This window comes from Lathyrus oleraceus, chromosome 3 (assembly GCF_024323335.1).
Source record: "Lathyrus oleraceus cultivar Zhongwan6 chromosome 3, CAAS_Psat_ZW6_1.0, whole genome shotgun sequence".
In the NCBI taxonomy this organism is placed as follows: Eukaryota; Viridiplantae; Streptophyta; class Magnoliopsida; order Fabales; family Fabaceae; genus Lathyrus; species Lathyrus oleraceus.
The window spans coordinates 144862626-144890078 of record NC_066581.1 but is presented as its reverse complement, the minus strand read 5'-3'; the positions used below and the strand labels follow the sequence as shown (position 1 = coordinate 144890078).

The 27453-nt window shown below is 35.3% G+C and overlaps 1 protein-coding gene across 1 annotated transcript; it reads right to left on the bottom strand.

Moving 5' to 3' along the window:
* Nucleotides 1–1501: 1501 nt before the first annotated feature.
* Nucleotides 1502–20748, bottom strand: LOC127130101 (uncharacterized). Its single transcript, XM_051059170.1, has 13 exons — nucleotides 20688–20748; nucleotides 19671–19751; nucleotides 19095–19181; nucleotides 18642–18722; nucleotides 16578–16661; nucleotides 15561–15635; nucleotides 13504–13578; nucleotides 12475–12549; nucleotides 11448–11522; nucleotides 10421–10495; nucleotides 9396–9470; nucleotides 8353–8443; nucleotides 1502–1628 (listed from the first exon to the last, which is right to left on the bottom strand). Exons 1-13 carry the CDS (start codon nucleotides 20746–20748, stop codon nucleotides 1502–1504), a joined length of 1062 nt encoding a protein of 353 aa, XP_050915127.1.
* Between the last annotated feature and the right edge of the window lie 6705 nt (nucleotides 20749–27453).

The following is a 27453-nucleotide window of genomic DNA, read 5'->3' as shown; positions in this document are numbered from 1 at the left end:
TGGACCTGTAACTGAAACTTGCCATAAATGGAAACTTCTTGATCCTCAACTTACATCATGATACAAGCTTCAAATGAATTTTTGCCCAACATGAAAGTTGAAGATCTTGTTCTCCCATTTTCAAAAAGTCCAAGAACTCTCAAATCCCATGTGTGGTTGTCAAGATATGATCAATTCATTTTCACAATTTCATGAACTTCAAATAGCCATATCTCATGAACCATAAGGCCAAATTTGGTGGGGTTTTTTCCTACGAGTCACATTTGATCCCCTCTTTCCAAAAATATAAATTTCATGAGCCAAAACTTCACCAATCAAAATGGCATATTTTGACTCTTCTCATTTAAATGCAAGTTTGACCAAGAGTTGACTTTTTGATTTAAACATTTTTCTAGCATTTGGCCAATTGGAAAAGCTCAGAAATGTCATTTAGAATGTGTTTGCAAAGTCAAAATATGCAGTACATGAGGCCATTGTTTGGTTGCTTGAATTGTAAGAAAGGTACAATTTCACCATACTTGTCCATGCTTCCACAACCATGCCTTGTACCTCAAAAGAGCAGCAGCATTATGCATCATTTTTTCTGTCATTTGTGAACCTAATTAGCAGCCTAATCAACAGCAAAACAAAGAAGCCATGCCTCACTTGCTTAAGATTTGGAAAATGAGTACAAAGCAACCACACCCTCCATGCCTTACCTTGTACTGTCCAGCAATGCAGCAGATTTTCTGCCACTTTTGAACTCCAATAGCAGGCACACAAGGCATAGGAGGTAGAAAAGAAATCAAGAGAACTTCTGATGCATTACCATAAACCCTTGGCATTTTTCTCTTCTAAAAAACCTGTCACAACACTGCAGCAGAAAGAAGAAAACTTTGGCAATTGCTCAAAACCAAAACCCTGCTACAGCAGCCAAAAAACCACAAGACCATAGACCATTCTTTCACTCAAAATCCATCCACCTTGCTATTTTCTTGGCATTTTTCAAGCTTTCTGTCAGACAAAAAGAAAAAAACTAGCCATTGCATTTTCCACAACTCTTCATCATGTTAAACTAACTGCATCCATTTGGCCTTGCCTTGTGTTTCAAAACCTGCTAACCAACAGACTAACCAAGAAGCACAAACTCATCCTAACTGCACTCGCTCTTTGTTTGGCATCTCATTTCTTCTGTCCAAGCTTACACAAACCTGGCCATTGCCACTTCACAATGTTCTCACCATTTTGAAACTAGTAGCCATCAACCAAAAAACCAGTGGAACTTCACTGATGCACACTCACTCCAAAGCCTCATTTTGGCCATTTTCATCATTTTGCCAAGCCTTGCCAACACAACCAAACTGCTCATCCTTGGCCATTTGACCAAAAGCTAAAAAACTTGAAAAAGAAATTGGATCCTGCTAACATCCAACAGCAGTAAACCAAGCCTTGCATTTGGACCATCTATTCATCATCACAAACCCTGCCATGCCAAGAGAAGTATCCAACAGCAAACCAAACTTCATTCTTTGTCACTAACCAGCTCTGCAGCCAACCAAACCAATCTCATTCTTTCATCTCCATTCTCAACCTTGGCATTTAGCATTATCTGTCCAAACAAAGGAACAAAACCTGCTACCACCATCCAACTGCAGCAAAAGTCATAAACCTAAACCTGGCTTGACCATACCCTCACCACTTCCTGTCATGAAAATGAACTAGCATCATCAAACCAACAAGAAACAGCATTGGTTCTCTCATTCACTCAAAAAACACACCTTGACACTTTCTCATTTTTCAGTCCACAAACTCCAAAAACCTTGACTTTGTTTTGTTGGTTCATCATCAAGGCAACATCATGAGCACATTGCAATCACATTTTTCACACTTGGAAGCATTTGTTCTAGCACTGTTTTAGAAAAGGCCTCAGCCATGACAGTCCAAAATTGATGCCAAAAACAAGCCATCTCAAGCAAAGCTAACTTCATCAATCGTCATCTGGGACCCTAAGGTGCAGCTGTTCACTTCAAAACCACCAAAAGGCATCAGCAACACAACTGCTCTTCCAAACTGGTGAGTTTTCCACTCCCACCTTTTTTAAAATTGACACATGTTTTGAATAGGTCTTTCAATGCTGAGTTTAATGTTGGCCTTAGTTTTGGTAATGGTCAAATGATGTTTGAGTTATTTTGAAATAAACATAGATGAGCCAAACTTATTTTGCATATAACTTGATGGATAGCTCAAATCAATAAAAACCAATGTTAGGATGTTGTTGTATCATGTTTGATGAATACAATGGTATGGCCAATTTTAAATTCTGGAGAAAAATTGTGAAACTCAAATTGGGGATGAAGATGTGAAACCCTAGCTTTCAAAATGTTTGCCCAGAATTTTTCTTCACATTCTCACGTGCATGGCCCCTTCTCCTCACCAACCAATGAAATTATTTCAAATTCTGGGCCAAAACGCACAGCTTTAGTTAGTGGGGCGCCTATTTACACAATTGCCATTCAGTTGACCACGTTGACCATATACCATGCTATCTTGTTCATGCTTCATCCAATTTATTCCTCAACTTGCCAAATTCATTTTTAATTCATTTCAACTCCAAAAATTCTGATTTTTTTTGCATCATGTCCACAAGAATGTCTAGTATTTGATTGTGATTTTCAATTAATTTTCCATTGGCTGGATTTTAATTGATAATTATTTTCTTGACATGTATGCATAATTGATACATTGTGCCATTCCTTTTGTGAAATTGTCATGTTGCATCCAATGAGCTTGAAATTTTTTGTGGTAAAACTAGACATGCTCACCTTCATTTCCATATAAAGATTGTGCATTTATCGTTTATGGTTTGCTAGTTATGATTTTTTGAACTAGGGTGTGACAATTTGTGTCACACCAATGATGTGCATCTTCTTGATTTTTGTTCACATGTCTCCTGGCCTCCAAATGACCCCAAATTTTGCATGAATCATCTATCACATGTCTAGTTCGTGTATGAATTTTCTTGGAATTAATCATGCTGTTTTCCATTTGATTGTGAATTTTCTTCCATGCTTAGTCATTTGTGGACTTTATGTGATACACATTGCCAAATCCTTTGTGAAATTCTCATACCATATTTTATGTTCATGAAACTTCATATGTGATAACTAGACATATTGAGCTTTGCATTGGTGTTAATCTCATTCATTTCTCTTCTGTTTTCAATTTGATATGATTTTTTGAAGTTGACCCATGTTTGTTGACCTTCATGGTGCATGCTTGAAATTATGTTGACTTCATGATTTTCATTGACTGCCTTCCTCTCATCCAAATGCCATGAAATTTGACATGCTTGCCATGCTAGATGTTAGGATTGAATGTGATTTATTTGATAATTTTTGAGATTGTTTGGGTTGACTTTTGAATGAAGTCTTGCTGTTGACCTATTTGTATGCTTCCCTTGCCATGCATTGCCTTCCTATGTTCATGAAATGACAATGGTGCATGATTTGATTATGAATCCAATTGAGATTGCTTCTTAAATGTTTGAACATGAATTGGGTTGACTTTCCTTTGCTGTTTGACTTTTTTTCCTTTCATCTTTAACCCTAGGCTAGCCCTAGTGGTCTTTTGAGCTTACAATTGAGCTATTGTTTCAGGTTAAGCACCAATGCCTCAAAGATCATTCAAATTTGATTGAGTTGGATTGTATATATCATGTGCTAACCCTTGTTTTGTAGGTGTGACTCATATACTTGAGTCTTGTGCTATGCACATTGGTCCCTCTGTGGTTGACTGTTGTTTCATTTTCCTTTGATTTAAACTGTTAACTTGTCTACTAATAAGTTTGACTTTTTCAGGTACTTTAGTTGCTTAAGTTCCTTGAACTTGCTTTGCTTTGCTATTTAGCAATTGCTTTTGAGGTATAAACCTTTCTTCTTCATGTAGTCTGGAGACCCGGTCTGTTATTTGACCGGGCAAACTGTCTGAAGTCCTCCTTAAGAGGCAATGCCTGTGTGTGTTTAAAATTGTCCCAAGCAGGAAAAGTCCTTCAAGTAAGGCAATTGGTGGAAGGTAGGGATAAGCAATCTATTCCCCACTATTCAGTGTGTCCTCTCTGGGCTCCCATTATATGGTTGAAGCATTGAGATAAAAACCCAAGATCTAATCGAGTCAATAAAGGGGAAAGAGTTCCATCTTTCTGAACTCCCCCACTTTCTATTTGATGCTCTCTCTGACCTGAGACAGAAGCAATGAGGCACACCCCTCATCTCCTATTCATCTGCTTCACCTTAGCCTCTCAATGGCAAGGTTAAGAGCGACCTTCACCTATTACAGTGGACTTTCAAAGTCAAACCCTCTTGGGTGAGCCCCCCATTGTTTGGCTATAGAGTGTGCTGTTTGCTATTCATTGATTGATTGATTGCTTCAAATGCACTTGTTTGCCTGTATGTTATGCATTTATCATCATCAATTGCCATTAATGCATGATCATCTCATTTGATTTTGTGATGCTATCATTGTTGTTTGCCCATTGAGGACAATTGTAAGTCCATCTCTTTTGGCCATTTGCTCCTATGATATGGAAAGATAGAGTGTAAGACCTCATTGGTCACTCATAGCTTTTGTTTTGTTTGTTTGTTTGATTGTGAGGAAGCAATTGTAAGTCCCTGCAAGTTGGCATTTGCTCTCCTGTGATCATGTTGCATTGTTTGATTGTATGTGAGGATACGACTGTAAGTCCCTGCAAGTTGGCATTTGTTTCCTAGGATCATACTGTGTATGTGAGAGTAAGCCCAGACAGATTGGCATCTAACATCCATGTTTTGCTTTCGTTTGTTTATGTGAGGATGCAATTGTAAGTCCCTGCAAGTTGGCATTTGCTTTCCTATGATCATATGTTGGATATTGGTATAAGTCCAGACAGATTGGCATCCGGTATCCAAGTTTCATTTTGTTTTAGGAGATTAGTATAAGTCCATTGAGTGGCCCCTGATATCCAGTTTTGTTTTAGGAGATTGGTGTAAATCCATCTATTGGTATCCGGTATCCACCTTTTATTTCTTTGTTTGAGGAGATTAGTGTAAGACCATTGAGTGGCATCTGATATCCAGTTTTATTTTAGGAGATTGGTATAAGACCAATGATTGGCATCTGATATCCGCTTTTGTTGACTTTCTTGTTTGTTTGTTATTATCCATTGCTATTCCAAAGGACACACTTGAATCATCTGCTATATGATTTCAAGAAGTGAACCTTCTAAGAAGTTTTACAATCCCATCTTCATCCATTCATCATTCATTATGTCCTAAACCTTTTCACACTTTGATTTCAAACTTGACATTGATATTGTGCAAACATCTTCATGTTTTCCAAACTAAAAACCTGGACCCAAGTCCTTGACTTTTTTCAAACTTCATTTCATAATACTTATCTGAATTAATCTTAATCATACTTTGACTCCTTTCATAATCACAATCAATTAACTTCACTCACCTACTTGTTTTGGCTTTGTCCATCAATCTTTTCATGCATTAGCCATAGGCTTCAATTATCATTGTGGTTGATGTAAACCTCACCTTATCTTTAGTGAGTCGACTATAAGACTTCCGTACTGAAAACAGGGTTAACCCCTCTAGTGCGTCGAAGCTATCCTCACATGGTGGATGTTGGTCTTGGTCGAGTTTTCTCCCATTGATAATGAAAAGCCTCAGTGCTTGTGTTTAAAATTGAATCCACCAACCTTTTGGAAATCTTTTAGCCGAACTACGGCGTTTTGATCCTTACCTTTGATGGAAGGTACGTAGGCAGCGGGTTCATCCGTTCAAACCCAATAATAAAATTGTATATTCTTTTCTCATCATCCCAATCATGTTTGCACAATACTTACGTCATAACAAATAACAATTTAGTACAACAAGTGTGAAAAGGGCTCCCTAGGAGTACCTAGGACGTAGTGGGTGCCTAACACCTTCCCATTGCGTAATTTACCCCTTATCCAGACTCTCTGATCTTTTATTAGTTTTCTACGTGTAAAACTTCTTAGGCTTTTGTTCGCTTTTTAGCCAGTCCTTTGGATAAATAAAAGTGCGGTGGCGACTCGAAAATCATTGTATGCTTTGCTTATGGTTTAATCGATAAATCATATAGCGACGAATACACCGCTACAGAAAAGTGGCGACTCTGCTGGGGATTATCGATCCTTGGTGGTATTGCCTACTTTTCACCCTTGTTGTGCTATATTGTTATCTGTTATTTGACATATTTTTGTACAATTTGGGATAACTGTATTAATTGTAATGTTTGAATTGCTTGATATACAATTGTTGTTTGCTTTGGTGATCTGTGAGATGAGTTCTATACCCGAACTCGAGTGCACTCTAGGATAGGAGAATGGCATAGTCCTGTTGACTGGTGTGGAGTATTCCTTAGCCAGTTGACTTGCGAGCCCATTCACTTGGTGGAGGTCATGTTGGATTAATAATGTCACACAAGTCATTTGTGGTTAGGCATTATTCTTTCAATCATGTGCCGCAGAAGCCAAGGACCGTAGTTTACCAAACCCATCTTGGCCTATTTTTTAGGACCGTAGTGCGGAGGTCGTTCAGATGTCAGTTCTGATACGATTGTCACGCGATACTACACTCATGAGAGTTTCTCTTGAGAATATTCTTGGAATACGAGTATTCGTTCCTCCGATAATATTCGAAAGATGGAACGATGATTATGGGAACCTCTGATAGAACATGTCTGGCAGGTTTAAACCCTAGTACACTCCCTTTGGGTGGTTCTTAACCGAGACTCCATGATCGTGACTCTCAACAAACCCGTGATTCGTGGTTGAGTCGTTCAAACATTGTTAATATCAATGGATCCCGGATCAGGTGTAAGACCTAAAATCCACCAAAGCGGCTGGTTGATATTAAGAATGTCTGAACCGGTTCATGTACCGTTAATATCAATGGAACTTGGGTGTCGATAAGGTGAAAACCTAAATCCACCAAAATGGATGATTGATATTAGGGATACATAGAGCTTTCCCACGACCTTTGTTTGGTGTGCTTTGCTTGATCCTTGAGTGTGTTTGTTGCATTCATGCATTCACGCATTCATCCGCATTCGTGTCATCACAAAAAGAAGATTTTCAAGGAACTTAAAAAAGGGTTTATTTGCAAAATTTTCAGACATGGAAAGACCAAAGAGACATACAAAGAAGTACAGCTTTAGACAGCCCGATGTAAAAGAGTTAAGGAATCTGACATCGTATGTACTAGATCCCTTGGGTTTCAAAGCTCGCTATGGGAAGCTTCTACCACTGCTCACCACTCAGGTTGACGAAGGGTTGATGAGTACTCTGGCTCAGTTCTACGATCCGTTGCATCACTGCTTCTTATTTCCGGACTTCCAGCTATTGCCAACCTTGGAGGAGTATTCTCATCTCATTGGGATTCCAATTCTGGATCAAGTGCCGTTCAGTGGCTTAGAGGATATTCCATCTGCTCGAGAGATTGCTAGCTTGTTGCATATAGATGAAGATCTGATTAGAGCTAACCTGACTACCAAAGGCGGAATTCAGGGTTTTCCTTCCGAGTTCCTCATTGCCCAAGCTACCTTTTATGGGAAGGCCATGAGTGAGGATGCCTTTGAGGCTCTATTCGCGTTACTCATCTATGGATTGGTGCTATTTCCCAACTTCGACAAGTTCGTGGACATGAACGCCATTAGGATCTTCTCGGTTCTTAATCCAGTTCCGACTTTGTTGGGTGATACATATGTCTCCTTGCACCTGAGGAATATGAAGAATGGAGGAGTCATTGTCTGCTGTTTACCCCTGCTGTACAAGTGGTTTATTTCGCACTTGCCGCAGACGGTTGCTTTCAAGGAGAACAAGGGATGTCTACGGTAAGAAAACTGTAAAAATGCAAGCATGACAAACTTGCAAATTCAAGAAAAAGAAGATCATATAAATAAGTTGTTTCTAAAACAAGAAAACGAGAAAATGCATAAAAACATGCATGATTATGATGATGGTTATCTGCAGCAAGAAAATTCTGTATAGGATGATGGTTATTTGCAGCAAGAAAGTTCTGTATAGGATCATCACTATTTGCAGCAAGAAGGTTCTCAGTATGAGCAACTTCCTCAGGCTGGTTCTGGTTCAGGTTCTTTGAGGGAGCTTCATTCAATGTGAGGTTCAGTGCATGATCATGGTTATCTGCAGCAAGATAAAGGTTCTGTACAAGGGCATACTGTTGGTCCAAACCGTTGTGTTCATCGTCTCCCTCATGATGTTGGTACCAACTATTGTAATCCCCAGCTTCATCGTGATATCGGTACCAACCGTTGTAATCACCAGCTTCATCATGATGTTGGTACCAATCGCTACAATCACTGTCGTCATCATTCTGGCAGCAATTATAATCATCATCCTCTTCATTATTTCTTAAAACTTCGTTATCATCAACTTCTGCAAAATCAAACAAAATATAAGTTTCACTAAACTAAAAGTGAAAATTTAAAATAAGCTACAAAGATCTATTATTACCCTGACTACTTAGATTTTCCATATGGCTATCTATGACATCCATTTCCCTCTTATAGTCTTCCAGCTTTTGTTCCAATTTGGTTATCTTTTTCTGTATTAGACGTTGTTTGTCTTCCAATTCCTCAATGAGGAGGCTACAAAAAAATGATAAACAGAAACTAAAAACAAATACAATGTGAGGAAAGATCATAGTAATGTAAGAACTGTAACATTTAGTAATTCCAAAACACCTAAAAATCAGTGAAAATGTAATAATACAATGGCTAAAAATGTAACTATCATCATGAAAAACCTATCCAGAAAAAATGATTAACAGCGTGAGGAATTTGCAAATTCAAGAAAAGGCAATTAACAAAAAGATCGTTAAAATCATCATTATCTAACGCAAGAAAACTATAAAAATGCAAGCATGACAAACTTGCAAATTCAAGAAAAAGAAGATCATATAAATAAGTTGTTTCTAAAACAAGAAAACGAGAAAATGCACAAAAACATGCATGATTATGATGATGGTTATCTGCAGCAAGAAAATTCTGTATAGGATGATGGTTATTTGCAGCAAGAAAGTTCTGTATAGGATCATCACTATTTGCAGCGAGAAGGTTCTCAGTATGAGCAACTTCCTCAGGCTCGTTCTGGTTCAGGTTCTTTGAGGGAGCTTCATTCAATGACAGGTTCAGTGCATGATCATGGTTATCTGCAGCAAGATAAAGGTTCTGTACAAGAGCATACTGTTGGTCCAAACCGTTGTGTTCATCGTCTCCCTCATGATGTTGGTACCAACTATTGTAATCACCAGCTTCATCGTGATATTGGTACCAACCGTTGTAATCACCAGCTTCATCATGATGTTGGTACCAATCGCTACAATCACTGTCGTCATCATTCTGGCAGCAATTATAATCATCATCCTCTTCATTATTTCTTAAAACTTCGTTATCATCAACTTCTGCAAAATCAAACAAAATATAAGTTTCACTAAACTAAAAGTGAAAATTTAAAATAAGCTACAAAGATCTATTATTACCCTGACTACTTAGATTTTCCATATGGCTATCTATGACATCCATTTCCCTCTTATAGTCTTCCAGCTTTTGTTCCAATTTGGTTATCTTTTTCTGTATTAGACGTTGTTTGTCTTCCAATTCCTCAATGAGGAGGCTACAAAAAATGATAAACAGAAACTAAAAACAAATACAATGTGAGGAAAGATCATAGTAATGTAAGAACTGTAACATTTAGTAATTCCAAAACACTTAGAAAAATCAGTGAAAATGTAATAATACAATGGCTAAAAATGTAACTATCATCATGAAAAACCTATCCAGAAAAAATGGTTAACAGCGTGACGAATTTGCAAATTCAAGAAAAGGCAATTAACAAAAGATCGTTAAAATCATCTTTATCTAACGCAAGAAAACTGTAAAAATGCAAGCATGACAAACTTGCAAATTCAAGAAAAGAAGATCATATAAATAAGTTGTTTCTAAAACAAGAAAAGGAGAAAATGCATAAAACATGCATGATTATGATGATGGTTATCTGCAGCAAGAAAATTCTGTATAGGATGATGGTTATTTGCAGCAAGAAAGTTCTGTATAGGATCATCACTATTTGCAGCAAGAAGGTTCTCAGTATGAGCAACTTCCTCAGGCTGGTTCTGGTTCAGGTTCTTTGAGGGAGCTTCATTCAATGTGAGGTTCAGTGCATGATCATGGTTATCTGCAGCAAGATAAAGGTTCTGTACAAGGGCATACTGTTGGTCCAAACCGTTGTGTTCATCGTCTCCCTCATGATGTTGGTACCAACTATTGTAATCCCCAGCTTCATCGTGATATCGGTACCAACCGTTGTAATCACCAGCTTCATCATGATGTTGGTACCAATCGCTACAATCACTGTCGTCATCATTCTGGCAGCAATTATAATCATCATCCTCTTCATTATTTCTTAAAACTTCGTTATCATCAACTTCTGCAAAATCAAACAAAATATAAGTTTCACTAAACTAAAAGTGAAAATTTAAAATAAGCTACAAAGATCTATTATTACCCTGACTACTTAGATTTTCCATATGGCTATCTATGACATCCATTTCCCTCTTATAGTCTTCCAGCTTTTGTTCCAATTTGGTTATCTTTTTCTGTATTAGACGTTGTTTGTCTTCCAATTCCTCAATGAGGAGGCTACAAAAAATTATAAACAGAAACTAAAAACAAATACAATGTGAGGAAAGATCATAGTAATGTAAGAACTGTAACATTTAGTAATTCCAAAACACCTAGAAAAATCAGTGAAAATGTAGTAATACAATGGCTAAAAATGTAACTATCATCATGAAAAACCTATCCAGAAAAAATGATTAACAGCGTGACGAATTTGCAAATTCAAGAAAAGGCAATTAACAAAAGATCGTTAAAATCATCTTTATCTAACGCAAGAAAACTGTAAAAATGCAAGCATGACAAACTTGCAAATTCAAGAAAAAGAAGATCATATAAATAAGTTGTTTCTAAAACAAGAAAACGAGAAAATGCATAAAAACATGCATGATTATGATGATGGTTATCTGCAGCAAGAAAATTCTGTATAGGATGATGGTTATTTGCAGCAAGAAAGTTCTGTATAGGATCATCACTATTTGCAGCGAGAAGGTTCTCAGTATGAGCAACTTCCTCAGGCTGGTTCTGGTTCAGGTTCTTTGAGGGAGCTTCATTCAATGTGAGGTTCAGTGCATGATCATGGTTATCTGCAGCAAGATAAAGGTTCTGTACAAGGGCATACTGTTGGTCCAAACCGTTGTGTTCATCGTCTCCCTCATGATGTTGGTACCAACTATTGTAATCCCCAGCTTCATCGTGATATCGGTACCAACCGTTGTAATCACCAGCTTCATCATGATGTTGGTACCAATCGCTACAATCACTGTCGTCATCATTCTGGCAGCAATTATAATCATCATCCTCTTCATTATTTCTTAAAACTTCGTTATCATCAACTTCTGCAAAATCAAACAAAATATAAGTTTCACTAAACTAAAAGTGAAAATTTAAAATAAGCTACAAAGATCTATTATTACCCTGACTACTTAGATTTTCCATATGGCTATCTATGACATCCATTTCCCTCTTATAGTCTTCCAGCTTTTGTTCCAATTTGGTTATCTTTTTCTGTATTAGACGTTGTTTGTCTTCCAATTCCTCAATGAGGAGGCTACAAAAAAATGATAAACAGAAACTAAAAACAAATACAATGTGAGGAAAGATCATAGTAATGTAAGAACTGTAACATTTAGTAATTCCAAAACACCTAAAAATCAGTGAAAATGTAATAATACAATGGCTAAAAATGTAACTATCATCATGAAAAACCTATCCAGAAAAAATGATTAACAGCGTGAGGAATTTGCAAATTCAAGAAAAGGCAATTAACAAAAAGATCGTTAAAATCATCATTATCTAACGCAAGAAAACTATAAAAATGCAAGCATGACAAACTTGCAAATTCAAGAAAAAGAAGATCATATAAATAAGTTGTTTCTAAAACAAGAAAACGAGAAAATGCACAAAAACATGCATGATTATGATGATGGTTATCTGCAGCAAGAAAATTCTGTATAGGATGATGGTTATTTGCAGCAAGAAAGTTCTGTATAGGATCATCACTATTTGCAGCGAGAAGGTTCTCAGTATGAGCAACTTCCTCAGGCTCGTTCTGGTTCAGGTTCTTTGAGGGAGCTTCATTCAATGACAGGTTCAGTGCATGATCATGGTTATCTGCAGCAAGATAAAGGTTCTGTACAAGAGCATACTGTTGGTCCAAACCGTTGTGTTCATCGTCTCCCTCATGATGTTGGTACCAACTATTGTAATCACCAGCTTCATCGTGATATTGGTACCAACCGTTGTAATCACCAGCTTCATCATGATGTTGGTACCAATCGCTACAATCACTGTCGTCATCATTCTGGCAGCAATTATAATCATCATCCTCTTCATTATTTCTTAAAACTTCGTTATCATCAACTTCTGCAAAATCAAACAAAATATAAGTTTCACTAAACTAAAAGTGAAAATTTAAAATAAGCTACAAAGATCTATTATTACCCTGACTACTTAGATTTTCCATATGGCTATCTATGACATCCATTTCCCTCTTATAGTCTTCCAGCTTTTGTTCCAATTTGGTTATCTTTTTCTGTATTAGACGTTGTTTGTCTTCCAATTCCTCAATGAGGAGGCTACAAAAAAATGATAAACAGAAACTAAAAACAAATACAATGTGAGGAAAGATCATAGTAATGTAAGAACTGTAACATTTAGTAATTCCAAAACACTTAGAAAAATCAGTGAAAATGTAATAATACAATGGCTAAAAATGTAACTATCATCATGAAAAACCTATCCAGAAAAAATGGTTAACAGCGTGACGAATTTGCAAATTCAAGAAAAGGCAATTAACAAAAAGATCGTTAAAATCATCTTTATCTAACGCAAGAAAACTGTAAAAATGCAAGCATGACAAACTTGCAAATTCAAGAAAAAGAAGATCATATAAATAAGTTGTTTCTAAAACAAGAAAAGGAGAAAATGCATAAAAACATGCATGATTATGATGATGGTTATCTGCAGCAAGAAAATTCTGTATAGGATGATGGTTATTTGCAGCAAGAAAGTTCTGTATAGGATCATCACTATTTGCAGCAAGAAGGTTCTCAGTATGAGCAACTTCCTCAGGCTGGTTCTGGTTCAGGTTCTTTGAGGGAGCTTCATTCAATGTGAGGTTCAGTGCATGATCATGGTTATCTGCAGCAAGATAAAGGTTCTGTACAAGGGCATACTGTTGGTCCAAACCGTTGTGTTCATCGTCTCCCTCATGATGTTGGTACCAACTATTGTAATCCCCAGCTTCATCGTGATATCGGTACCAACCGTTGTAATCACCAGCTTCATCATGATGTTGGTACCAATCGCTACAATCACTGTCGTCATCATTCTGGCAGCAATTATAATCATCATCCTCTTCATTATTTCTTAAAACTTCGTTATCATCAACTTCTGCAAAATCAAACAAAATATAAGTTTCACTAAACTAAAAGTGAAAATTAAAATAAGCTACAAAGATCTATTATTACCCTGACTACTTAGATTTTCCATATGGCTATCTATGACATCCATTTCCCTCTTATAGTCTTCCAGCTTTTGTTCCAATTTGGTTATCTTTTTCTGTATTAGACGTTGTTTGTCTTCCAATTCCTCAATGAGGAGGCTACAAAAAAATTATAAACAGAAACTAAAAACAAATACAATGTGAGGAAAGATCATAGTAATGTAAGAACTGTAACATTTAGTAATTCCAAAACACCTAGAAAAATCAGTGAAAATGTAGTAATACAATGGCTAAAAATGTAACTATCATCATGAAAAACCTATCCAGAAAAAATGATTAACAGCGTGACGAATTTGCAAATTCAAGAAAAGGCAATTAACAAAAAGATCGTTAAAATCATCTTTATCTAACGCAAGAAAACTGTAAAAATGCAAGCATGACAAACTTGCAAATTCAAGAAAAAGAAGATCATATAAATAAGTTGTTTCTAAAACAAGAAAACGAGAAAATGCATAAAAACATGCATGATTATGATGATGGTTATCTGCAGCAAGAAAATTCTGTATAGGATGATGGTTATTTGCAGCAAGAAAGTTCTGTATAGGATCATCACTATTTGCAGCGAGAAGGTTCTCAGTATGAGCAACTTCCTCAGGCTGGTTCTGGTTCAGGTTCTTTGAGGGAGCTTCATTCAATGTGAGGTTCAGTGCATGATCATGGTTATCTGCAGCAAGATAAAGGTTCTGTACAAGAGCATACTGTTGGTCCAAACCGTTGTGTTCATCGTCTCCCTCATGATGTTGGTACCAACTATTGTAATCACCAGCTTCATCGTGATATTGGTACCAACCGTTGTAATCACCAGTTTCATCATGATGTTGGTACCAACCGCTACAATCACTGTCGTCATCATTCTGGCAGCAATTATAATCATCATCCTCTTCATTATTTCTTAAAACTTCGTTATCATCAACTTCTGCAAAATCAAACAAAATATAAGTTTCACTAAACTAAAAGTGAAAATTTAAAATAAGCTACAAAGATCTATTATTACCCTGACTACTTAGATTTTCCATATGGCTATCTATGACATCCATTTCCCTCTTATAGTCTTCCAGCTTTTGTTCCAATTTGGTTATCTTTTTCTGTATTAGACGTTGTTTGTCTTCCAATTCCTCAATGAGGAGGCTACAAAAAAATGATAAACAGAAACTAAAAACAAATACAATGTGAGGAAAGATCATAGTAATGTAAGAACTGTAACATTTAGTAATTCCAAAACACCTAGAAAAATCAGTGAAAATGTGGTAATACAATGGCTAAAAATGTAACTATCATCATGAAAAACCTATCCAGAAAAAATGGTTAACAGCGTGAGGAATTTGCAAATTCAAGAAAAGGCAATTAACAAAAAGATCGTTAAAATCATCTTTATCTAACGCAAGAAAACTGTAAAAATGCAAGCATGACAAACTTGCAAATTCAAGAAAAAGAAGATCATATAAATAAGTTGTTTCTAAAACAAGAAAACGAGAAAATGCACAAAAACATGCATGATTATGATGATGGTTATCTGCAGCAAGAAAATTCTGTATAGGATGATGGTTATTTGCAGCAAGAAAGTTCTGTATAGGATCATCACTATTTGCAGCAAGAAGGTTCTCAGTATGAGCAACTTCCTCAGGCTCGTTCTGGTTCAGGTTCTTTGAGGGAGCTTCATTCAATGACAGGTTCAGTGCATGATCATGGTTATCTGCAGCAAGATAAAGGTTCTGTACAAGAGCATACTGTTGGTCCAAACTGTTGTGTTCATCGTCTCCCTCATGATGTTGGTACCAACTATTTTAATCCCCAGCTTCATCGTGATATTGGTACCAACCGTTGTAATCACCAGCTTCATCATGATGTTGGTACCAATCGCTACAATCACTGTCGTCATCATTCTGGCAGCAATTATAATCATCATCCTCTTCATTATTTCTTAAAACTTCGTTATCATCAACTTCTGCAAAATCAAACAAAATATAAGTTTCACTAAACTAAAAGTGAAAATTTAAAATAAGCTACAAAGATCTATTATTACCCTGACTACTTAGATTTTCCATATGGCTATCTATGACATCCATTTCCCTCTTATAGTCTTCCAGCTTTTGTTCCAATTTGGTTATCTTTTTCTGTATTAGACGTTGTTTGTCTTCCAATTCCTCAATGAGGAGGCTACAAAAAAATTATAAACAGAAACTAAAAACAAATACAATGTGAGGAAAGATCATAGTAATGTAAGAACTGTAACATTTAGTAATTCCAAAACACCTAGAAAAATCAGTGAAAATGTAGTAATACAATGGCTAAAAATGTAACTATCATCATGAAAAACCTATCCAGAAAAAATGATTAACAGCGTGAGGAATTTGCAAATTCAAGAAAAGGCAATTAACAAAAAGATCGTTAAAATCATCATTATCTAACACAAGAAAACTATAAAAATGCAAGCATGACAAACTTGGAAATTCAAGAAAAAGAAGATCATATAAATAATTAGTTTCTAAAACAAGAAAACGAGAAAATGCATAAAAACATGCATGATTATGATTATGGTTATCTGTAGCAAGAAAATTCTGTATAGGATGATGGTTATTTGCAGCAAGAAAGTTCTGTATAGGATCATCACTATTTGCAGCAAGAAGGTTCTCAGTATGAGCAACTTCCTCAGGCTGGTTCTGGTTCAGGTTCTTTGAGGGAGCTTCATTCAATGTGAGGTTCAGTGCATGATCATGGTTATCTGCAGCAAGATAAAGGTTCTGTACAAGGGCATACTGTTGGTCCAAACCGTTGTGTTCATCGTCTCCCTCATGATGTTGGTACCAACTATTGTAATCACCAGCTTCATCGTGATATTGGTACGAACCGTTGTAATCACCAGCTTCATCATGATGTTGGTACCAACCGCTACAATCACTGTCGTCATCATTTTGGCAGCAATTATAATCATCATCCTCTTCATTATTTCTTAAAACTTCGTTATCATCAACTTCTGCAAAATCAAACAAAATATAAGTTTCACTAAACTAAAAGTGAAAATTTAAAATAAGCTACAAATATCTATTATTACCCTGACTACTTAGATTTTCCATATGGCTATCTATGACATCCATTTCCCTCTTATAGTCTTCCAGCTTTTGTTCCAATTTGGTTATCTTTTTCTGTATTAGACGTTGTTTGTCTTCCAATTCCTCAATGAGGAGGCTACAAAAAAATTATAAACAGAAACTAAAAACAAATACAATGTGAGGAAAGATCATAGTAATGTAAGAACTGTAACATTTAGTAATTCCAAAACACCTAGAAAAATTAGTGAAAATGTAGTAATACAATGGCTAAAAATGTAACTATCATCATGAAAAACCTATCCAGAAAAAATGATTAACAGCGTGAGGAATTTGCAAATTCAAGAAAAGGCAATTAACAAAAAGATCGTTAAAATCATCATTATCTAACGCAAGAAAACTATAAAAATGCAAGCATGACAAACTTGGAAATTCAAGAAAAAGAAGATCATATAAATAATTAGTTTCTAAAACAAGAAAACGAGAAAATGCATAAAAACATGCATGATTATGATTATGGTTATCTGCAGCAAGAAAATTCTGTATAGGATGATGGTTATTTGCAGCAAGAAAGTTCTGTATAGGATCATCACTATTTGCAGCAAGAAGGTTCTCAGTATGAGCAACTTCCTCAGGCTGGTTCTGGTTAAGGTTCTTTGAGGGAGCTTCATTCAATGTGAGGTTCAGTGCATGATCATGGTTATCTGCAGCAAGATAAAGGTTCTGTACAAGAGCATACTGTTGGTCCAAACCGTTGTGTTCATTGTCTCCCTCATGATGTTGGTACCAACTATTGTAATCACCAGCTTCATCGTGATATTGGTACCAACCGTTGTAATCACCAGCTTCATCATGATGTTGGTACCAACCGCTACAATCACTGTCGTCATCATTCTGGCAGCAATTATAATCATCATCCTCTTCATTATTTCTTAAAACTTCGTTATCATCAACTTCTGCAAAATCAAACAAAATATAAGTTTCACTAAACTAAAAGTGAAAATTTAAAATAAGCTACAAATATCTATTATTACCCTGACTACTTAGATTTTCCATATGGCTATCTATGACATCCATTTCCCTCTTATAGTCTTCCAGCTTTTGTTCCAATTTGGTTATCTTTTTCTGTATTAGACGTTGTTTGTCTTCCAATTCCTCAATGAGGAGGCTACAAAAAAATTATAAACAGAAACTAAAAACAAATACAATGTGAGGAAAGATCATAGTAATGTAAGAACTGTAACATTTAGTAATTCCAAAACACCTAGAAAAATCAGTGAAAATGTAGTAATACAATGGCTAAAAATGTAACTATCATCATGAAAAACCTATCCAGAAAAAATGATTAACAGCGTGAGGAATTTGCAAATTCAAGAAAAGGCAATTAACAAAAAGATCGTTAAAATCATCATTATCTAACGCAAGAAAACCATACAAATGCAAGCATGGCAAACTTGCAAATTCAAGAAAAAGAAGATCATATAAATAATTAGTTTCTAAAATAAGAAAACGAGAAAATGCACAAAAACATGCATGATTATGATTATGGTTATCTGCAGCAAGAAAATTCTATATAGGATGATGGCTATTTGCGGCAAGAAAGTTCTGTATAGGATCATCACTATTTGCAGCAAGAAGGTTCTCAGTATGAGCAACTTCCTCAGGCTGGTTCTGGTTAAGGTTCTTTGAGGGAGCTTCATTCAATGTCAGGTTCAGTGCATAATCATGGTTATCTGCAGCAAGATAGAGGTTCTGTACAAGAGCATATTGTTGGTCCAAACCGTTGTGTTCATCGTCTCCCTCATGATGTTGGTACCAACTATTGTAATCACCAACTTCATCGTGATATTGGTACCAACCGTTGTAATCACCAGCTTCATCATGATGTTGGTACCAATCGCTACAATCCATGTCGTCATCATTCTTGCAGCAATTATAATCATCATCCTCTTCATTATTTCTTAAAACTTCGTTATCATCAACTTCTGCAAAATCAAACAAAATATAAGTTTCACTAAACTAAAAGTGTAAATTTAACATAAGCTACAAAGATCTATTATTACCCTGACTACTTAGATTTTCCATATGGCTATCTATGACATCCATTTCCCTCTTATAGTCTTCCAGCTTTTGTTCCAATTTGGTTATCTTTTTCTGTATTAGACGTTGTTTGTCTTCCAATTCCTCAATGAGGAGGCTACAAAAAAATTATAAACAGAAACTAAAAACAAATACAATGTGAGGAAAGATCATAGTAATGTAATAACTGTAACATTTAGTAATTCCAAAACACCTAGAAAAATCAGTGAAAATGTAGTAATACAATGGCTAACTATGTAACTATCATCATGAAAAACCTATCCAGAAAAAATGATTAACAGCGTGAGGAATTTGCAAATTCAAGAAAAGACAATTAACAAAAAGATCGTTAAAATCATCATTATCTAACGCAAGAAAACCATACAAATGCAAGCATGGCAAACTTGCAAATTCAAGAAAAAGAAGATCATATAAATAATTAGTTTCTAAAACAAGAAAACGAGAAAATGCACAAAAACATGCATGATTATGATTATGGTTATCTGCAGCAAGAAATTTCTATATAGGATGATGGTTATTTGCGGCAAGAAAGTTCTGTATAGGATCATCACTATTTGCAGCAAGAAGGTTCTCAGTATGAGCAACTTCCTCAGGCTGGTTCTGGTTCAGGTTCTTTGAGGGAGCTTCATTCAATGTCAGGTTCAGTGCATAATCATGGTTATCTGCAGCAAGATAAAGGTTCTGTACAAGAGCATATTGTTGGTCCAAACCGTTGTGTTCATCGTCTCCCTCATGATGTTGGTACCAACTATTGTAATCACCAGCTTCATCGTGATATTGGTACCAACCGTTGTAATCACCAGCTTCATCATGATGTTGGTACCAATCGCTACAATCCATGTCGTCATCATTCTGGCAGCAATTATAATCATCATCCTCTTCATTATTTCTTAAAACTTCGTTATCATCAACTTCTGCAAAATCAAACAAAATATAAGTTTCACTAAACTAAAAGTGTAAATTTAACATAAGCTACAAAGATCTATTATTACCCTGACTACTTAGATTTTCCATATGGCTATCTATGACATCCATTTCCCTCTTATAGTCTTCCAGCTTTTGTTCCAATTTGGTTATCTTTTTCTGTATTAGACGTTGTTTGTCTTCCAATTCCTCAATGAGGAGGCTACAAAAAATGATAAACAGAAACTAAAACCAAATACAATGTGAGGAAAGATCATAGTAATGTAAGAACTATAACATTTAGTAATTCCAAAACACCTAGAAAAATCAGTGAAAATGTAGTAATACAATGGCTAAAAATGTTACTATCATCATGAAAAACCTATCCAGAAAAAATGATTAACAGCGTGAGGAATTTGCAAATTCAAGAAAAGGCAATTAACAAAAAGATCGTTAAAATCATCATTATCTAACGCAAGAAAACTATAAAAATGCAAGCATGACAAACTTGCAAATTCAAGAAAAAGAAGATCATATAAATAAGCAGTTTCTAAAACAAGAAAACGAGAAATACACAAAAACATGCATGATTATGATTATGGTTATCTGCAGCAAGAAAATTCTGTATAGGATGATGGTTATTTGCAGCAAGAAAGTTCTGTATAGGATCATCACTATTTGCAGCAAGAAGGTTCTCAGTATGAGCAACTTCCTCAGGCTGGTTCTGGTTCAGGTTCTTTGAGGGAGCTTCATTCAATGTCAGGTTCAGTGCATGATCATGGTTATCTGCAGCAAGATAAAGGTTCTGTACAAGAGCATACTGTTGGTCCAAACCGTTGTGTTCATCGTCTCCCTCATGATGTTGGTACCAACTATTGTAATCACCAGCTTCATCGTGATATTGGTACCAACCGTTGTAATCACCAGCTTCATCATGATGTTGGTACCAATCGCTACAATCCATGTCGTCATCATTCTTGCAGCAATTATAATCATCATCCTCTTCATTATTTCTTAAAACTTCGTTATCATCAACTTCTGCAAAATCAAACAAAATATAAGTTTCACTAAACTAAAAGTGTAAATTTAACATAAGCTACAAAGATCTATTATTACCCTGACTACTTAGATTTTCCATATGGCTATCTATGACATCCATTTCCCTCTTATAGTCTTCCAGCTTTTGTTCCAATTTGGTTATCTTTTTCTGTATTAGACGTTGTTTGTCTTCCAATTCCTCAATGAGGAGGCTACAAAAAAATTATAAACAGAAACTAAAAACAAATACAATGTGAGGAAAGATCATAGTAATGTAAGAACTGTAACATTTAGTAATTCCAAAACACCTAGAAAAATCAGTGAAAATGTAGTAATACAATGGCTAAAAATGTAACTATCATCATGAAAAACCTATCCAGAAAAAATGATTAACAGCGTGAGGAATTTGCAAATTCAAGAAAAGGCAATTAACAAAAAGATCGTTAAAATCATCATTATCTAACGCAAGAAAACCATACAAATGCAAGCATGGCAAACTTGCAAATTCAAGAAAAAGAAGATCATATAAATAATTAGTTTCTAAAACAAGAAAACGAGAAAATGCACAAAAACATGCATGATTATGATTATGGTTATCTGCAGCAAGAAAATTCTATATAGGATGATGGTTATTTGCGGCAAGAAAGTTCTGTATAGGATCATCACTATTTGCAGCAAGAAGGTTCTCAGTATGAGCAACTTCCTCAGGCTGGTTCTGGTTCAGGTTCTTTGAGGGAGCTTCATTCAATGTCAGGTTCAGTGCATGATCATGGTTATCTGCAGCAAGATAAAGGTTCTGTACAAGAGCATATTTTGGTCCAAACCGTTGTGTTCATCGTCTCCCTCATGATGTTGGTACCAACTATTGTAATCACCAGCTTCATCGTGATATTGGTACCAACCGTTGTAATCACCAGCTTCATCATGATGTTGGTACCAATCGCTACAATCCATGTCGTCATCATTCTGGCAGCAATTATAATCATCATCCTCTTCATTATTTCTTAAAACTTCGTTATCATCAACTTCTGCAAAATCAAACAAAATATAAGTTTCACTAAACTAAAAGTGTAAATTTAACATAAGCTACAAAGATCTATTATTACCCTGACTACTTAGATTTTCCATATGGCTATCTATGACATCCATTTCCCTCTTATAGTCTTCCAGCTTTTGTTCCAATTTGGTTATCTTTTTCTGTATTAGACGTTGTTTGTCTTCCAATTCCTCAATGAGGAGGCTACAAAAAAATGATAAACAGAAACTAAAAACAAATACAATGTGAGGAAAGATCATAGTAATGTAAGAACTATAACATTTAGTAATTCCAAAACACCTAGAAAAATCAGTGAAAATGTAGTAATACAATGGCTAAAAATGTTACTATCATCATGAAAAACCTATCCAGAAAAAATGATTAACAGCGTGAGGAATTTGCAAATTCAAGAAAAGGCAATTAACAAAAAGATCGTTAAAATCATCATTATCTAACGCAAGAAAACTATAAAAATGCAAGCATGACAAACTTGCAAATTCAAGAAAAAGAAGATCATATAAATAAGCAGTTTCTAAAACAAGAAAACGAGATAATGCACAAAAACATGCATGATTATGATTATGGTTATCTGCAGCAAGAAAATTCTGTATAGGATGATGGTTATTTGCAGCAAGAAAGTTCTGTATAGGATCATCACTATTTGCAGCAAGAAGGTTCTCAGTATGAGCAACTTCCTCAGGCTGGTTCTGGTTCAGGTTCTTTGAGGGAGCTTCATTCAATGTCAGGTTCAGTGCATGATCATGGTTATCTGCAGCAAGATAAAGGTTCTGTACAAGAGCATACTGTTGGTCCAAACCGTTGTGTTCATCGTCTCCCTCATGATGTTGGTACCAACTATTGTAATCACCAGCTTCATCGTGATATTGGTACGAACCGTTGTAATCACCAGCTTCATCATGATGTTGGTACCAACCGCTACAATCGCTGTCGTCATCATTCTGGCAGCAATTATAATCATCATCCACTTCATTATTTCTTAAAACTTCGTTATCATCAACTTCTGCAAAATCAAACAAAATATAAGTTTCACTAAACTAAAAGTGAAAATTTAAAATAAGCTACAAAGATCTATTATTACCCTGACTACTTAGATTTTCCATATGGCTATCTATGACATCCATTTCCCTCTTATAGTCTTCCAGCTTTTGTTCCAATTTGGTTATCTTTTTCTGTATTATACGTTGTTTGTCTTCCAATTCCTCAATGAGGAGGCTACAAAAAAATTTAAACAGAAACTAAAAACAAATACAATGTGAGGAAAGATCATAGAAATGTAAGAACTGTAACATTTAGTAATTCCAAAACACCTAGAAAAATCAGTGAAAATGTAGTAATACAGTGGTTAAAAATGTAACTATCATCATGAAAAACCTATCCAGAAAAAATGATTAACAGCGTGAGGAATTTGCAAATTCAAGAAAAGGCAATTAACAAAAAGATCGTTAAAATCATCATTATCTAACGCAAGAAAACTATACAAATGCAAGCATGGCAAACTTGCAAATTCAAGAAAAAGAAGATCATATAAATAATTAGTTTCTAAAACAAGAAAACGAGAAAATGCACAAAAACATGCATGATTATGATTATGGTTATCTGCAGCAAGAAAATTCTATATAGGATGATGGTTATTTGCGGCAAGAAAGTTCTGTATAGGATCATCACTATTTGCAGCAAGAAGGTTCTCAGTATGAGCAACTTCCTCAGGCTGGTTCTGGTTCAGGTTCTTTGAGGGAGCTTCATTCAATGTCAGGTTTAGTGCATGATCATGGTTATCTGCAGCAAGATAAAGGTTCTGTACAAGAGCATATTGTTGGTCCAAACCGTTGTGTTCATCGTCTCCCTCATGATGTTGGTACCAACTATTGTAATCACCAGCTTCATCGTGATATTGGTACCAACCGTTGTAATCACCAGCTTCATCATGATGTTGGTACCAACCGCTACAATCCATGTCGTCATCATTCTGGCAGCAATTATAATCATCATCCTCTTCATTATTTCTTAAAACTTCGTTATCATCAACTTCTGCAAAATCAAACAAAATATAAGTTTCACTAAACTAAAAGTGTAAATTTAACATAAGCTACAAAGATCTATTATTACCCTGACTACTTAGATTTTCCATATGGCTATCTATGACATCCATTTCCCTCTTATAGTCTTCCAGCTTTTGTTCCAATTTGGTTATCTTTTTCTGTATTAGACGTTGTTTGTCTTCCAATTCCTCAATGAGGAGGCTACAAAAAAATGATAAACAGAAACTAAAAACAAATACAATGTGAGGAAAGATCATAGTAATGTAAGAACTGTAACATTTAGTAATTCCAAAACACCTAAAAAATCAGTGAAAATGTAATCATACAATGGCTAAAAATGTAACTATCATCATGAAAAACCTATCCAGAAAAAATGATTAACAGCGTTAGGAATTTGCAAATTCAAGAAAAGGCAATTAACAAAAAGATCGTTAAAATCATCATTATCTAACGCAAGAAAACTATACAAATGCAAGCATGGCAAACTTGCAAATTCAAGAAAAAGAAGATCATATAAATAATTAGTTTCTAAAACAAGAAAACGAGAAAATGCACAAAAACATGCATGATTATGATTATGGTTATCTGCAGCAAGAAATTTCTATATAGGATGATGGTTATTTGCGGCAAGAAAGTTCTGTATAGGATCATCACTATTTGCAGCAAGAAGGTTCTCAGTATGAGCAACTTCCTCAGGCTGGTTCTGGTTCAGGTTCTTTGAGGGAGCTTCATTCAATGTCAGGTTTAGTGCATGATCATGGTTATCTGCAGCAAGATAAAGGTTCTGTACAAGAGCATATTGTTGGTCTAAACCGTTGTGTTCATCGTCTCCCTCATGATGTTGGTACCAACTATTGTAATCACCAGCTTCATCGTGATATTGGTACCAACCGTTGTAATCACCAGCTTCATCATGATGTTGGTACCAACCGCTACAATCCATGTCGTCATCATTCTGGCAGCAATTATAATCATCATCCTCTTCATTATTTCTTAAAACTTCGTTATCATCAACTTCTGCAAAATCAAACAAAATATAAGTTTCACTAAACTAAAAGTGAAAATTTAACATAAGCTACAAAGATCTATTATTACCCTGACTACTTAGATTTTCCATATGGCTATCTATGACATCCATTTCCCTCTTATAGTCTTCCAGCTTTTGTTCCAATTTGGTTATCTTTTTCTGTATTAGACGTTGTTTGTCTTCCAATTCCTCAATGAGGAGGCTACAAAAAAATGATAAACAGAAACTAAAAACAAATACAATGTGAGGAAAGATCATAGTAATGTAAGAACTGTAACATTTAGTAATTCCAAAACACCTAAAAAATCAGTGAAAATGTAATCATACAATGGCTAAAAATGTAACTATCATCATGAAAAACCTATCCAGAAAAAATGATTAACAGCGTTAGGAATTTGCAAATTCAAGAAAAGGCAATTAACAAAAAGATCGTTAAAATCATCATTATCTAACGCAAGAAAACTATACAAATGCAAGCATGACAAACTTGGAAATTCAAGAAAAAGAAGATCATATAAATAATTAGTTTCTAAAACAAGAAAACGAGAAAATGCATAAAAACATGCATGATTATGATTATGGTTATCTGCAGCAAGAAAATTCTGTATAGGATGATGGTTATTTGCAGCAAGAAAGTTTTGTATAGGATCATCACTATTTGCAGGAAGAAGGTTCTCAGTATGAGCAACTTCCTCAGGCTGGTTCTGGTTCAGGTTCTTTGAGAGAGCTTCATTCAATGTCAGGTTTAGTGCATGATCATGGTTATCTGCAGCAAGATAAAGGTTCTGTACAAGAGCATACTGTTGGTCCAAACCGTTGTGTTCATCGTCTCCCTCATGATGTTGGTACCAACTATTGTAATCACCAGCTTCATCGTGATATTGGTACCAACCGTTGTAATCACCAGCTTCATCATGATGTTGGTACCAACCGCTACAATCACTGTCGTCATCATTCTGGCAGCAATTATAATCATCATCCTCTTCATTATTTCTTAAAACTTCGTTATCATCAACTTCTGCAAAATCAAACAAAATATAAGTTTCACTAAACTAAAAGTGAAAATTTAAAATAAGCTACAAAGATCTATTATTACCCTGACTACTTAGATTTTCCATATGGCTATCTATGACATCCATTTCCCTCTTATAGTCTTCCAGCTTTTGTTCCAATTTGGTTATCTTTTTCTCTATTAGACGTTGTTTGTCTTCCAATTCCTCAATGAGGAGGCTACAAAAAAATGATAAACAGAAACTAAAAACAAATACAATGTGAGGAAAGATCATAGTAATGTAAGAACTGTAACATTTAGTAATTCCAAAACACCTAGAAAAATCAGTGAAAATGTAGTAATACAATGGCTAAAAATGTTACTATCATCATGAAAAACCTATCCAGAAAAAATGATTAACAGCGTGAGGAATTTGCAAATTCAAGAAAAGGCAATTAACAAAAAGATCGTTAAAATCATCATTATCTAACGCAAGAAAACTATAAAAATGCAAGCATGACAAACTTGCAAATTCAAGAAAAAGAAGATCATATAAATAAGCAGTTTCTAAAACAAGAAAACGAGATAATGCACAAAAACATGCATGATTATGATTATGGTTATCTGCAGCAAGAAAATTCTGTATAGGATGATGGTTATTTGCAGCAAGAAAGTTCTGTATAGGATCATCACTATTTGCAGCAAGAAGGTTCTCAGTATGAGCAACTTCCTCAGGCTGGTTCTGGTTCAGGTTCTTTGAGGGAGCTTCATTCAATGTCAGGTTCAGTGCGTGATCATGGTTATCTGCAGCAAGATAAAGGTTCTGTACAAGAGCATACTGTTGGTCCAAACCGTTGTGTTCATCGTCTCCCTCATGATGTTGGTACCAACTATTTTAATCACCAGCTTCATCGTGATATTGGTACCAACCGTTGTAATCACCAGCTTCATCATGATGTTGGTACCAACCGCTACAATCATTGTCGTCATCATTCTGGCAGCAATTATAATCATCATCCTCTTCATTATTTCTTAAAACTTCGTTATCATCAACTTCTGCAAAATCAAACAAAATATAAGTTTCACTAAACTAAAAGTGAAAATTTAAAATAAGCTACAAAGATCTATTATTACCCTGACTACTTAGATTTTCCATATGGCTATCTATGACATCCATTTCCCTCTTATAGTCTTCCAGCTTTTGTTCCAATTTGGTTATCTTTTTCTGTATTAGACGTTGTTTGTCTTCCAATTCCTCAATGAGGAGGCTACAAAAAAATTATAAACAGAAACTAAAAACAAATACAATGTGAGGAAAGATCATAGTAATGTAAGAACTGTAACATTTAGTAATTCCAAAACACCTAGAAAAATCAGTGAAAATGTAGTAATACAATGGCTAAAAATGTAACTATCATCATGAAAAACCTATCCAGAAAAATGATTAACAGCGTGAGGAATTTGCAAATTCAAGAAAAGGCAATTAACAAAAGATCGTTAAAATCAGCATTATCTAACGCAAGAAAACTATACAAATGCAAGCATGACAAACTTGCAAATT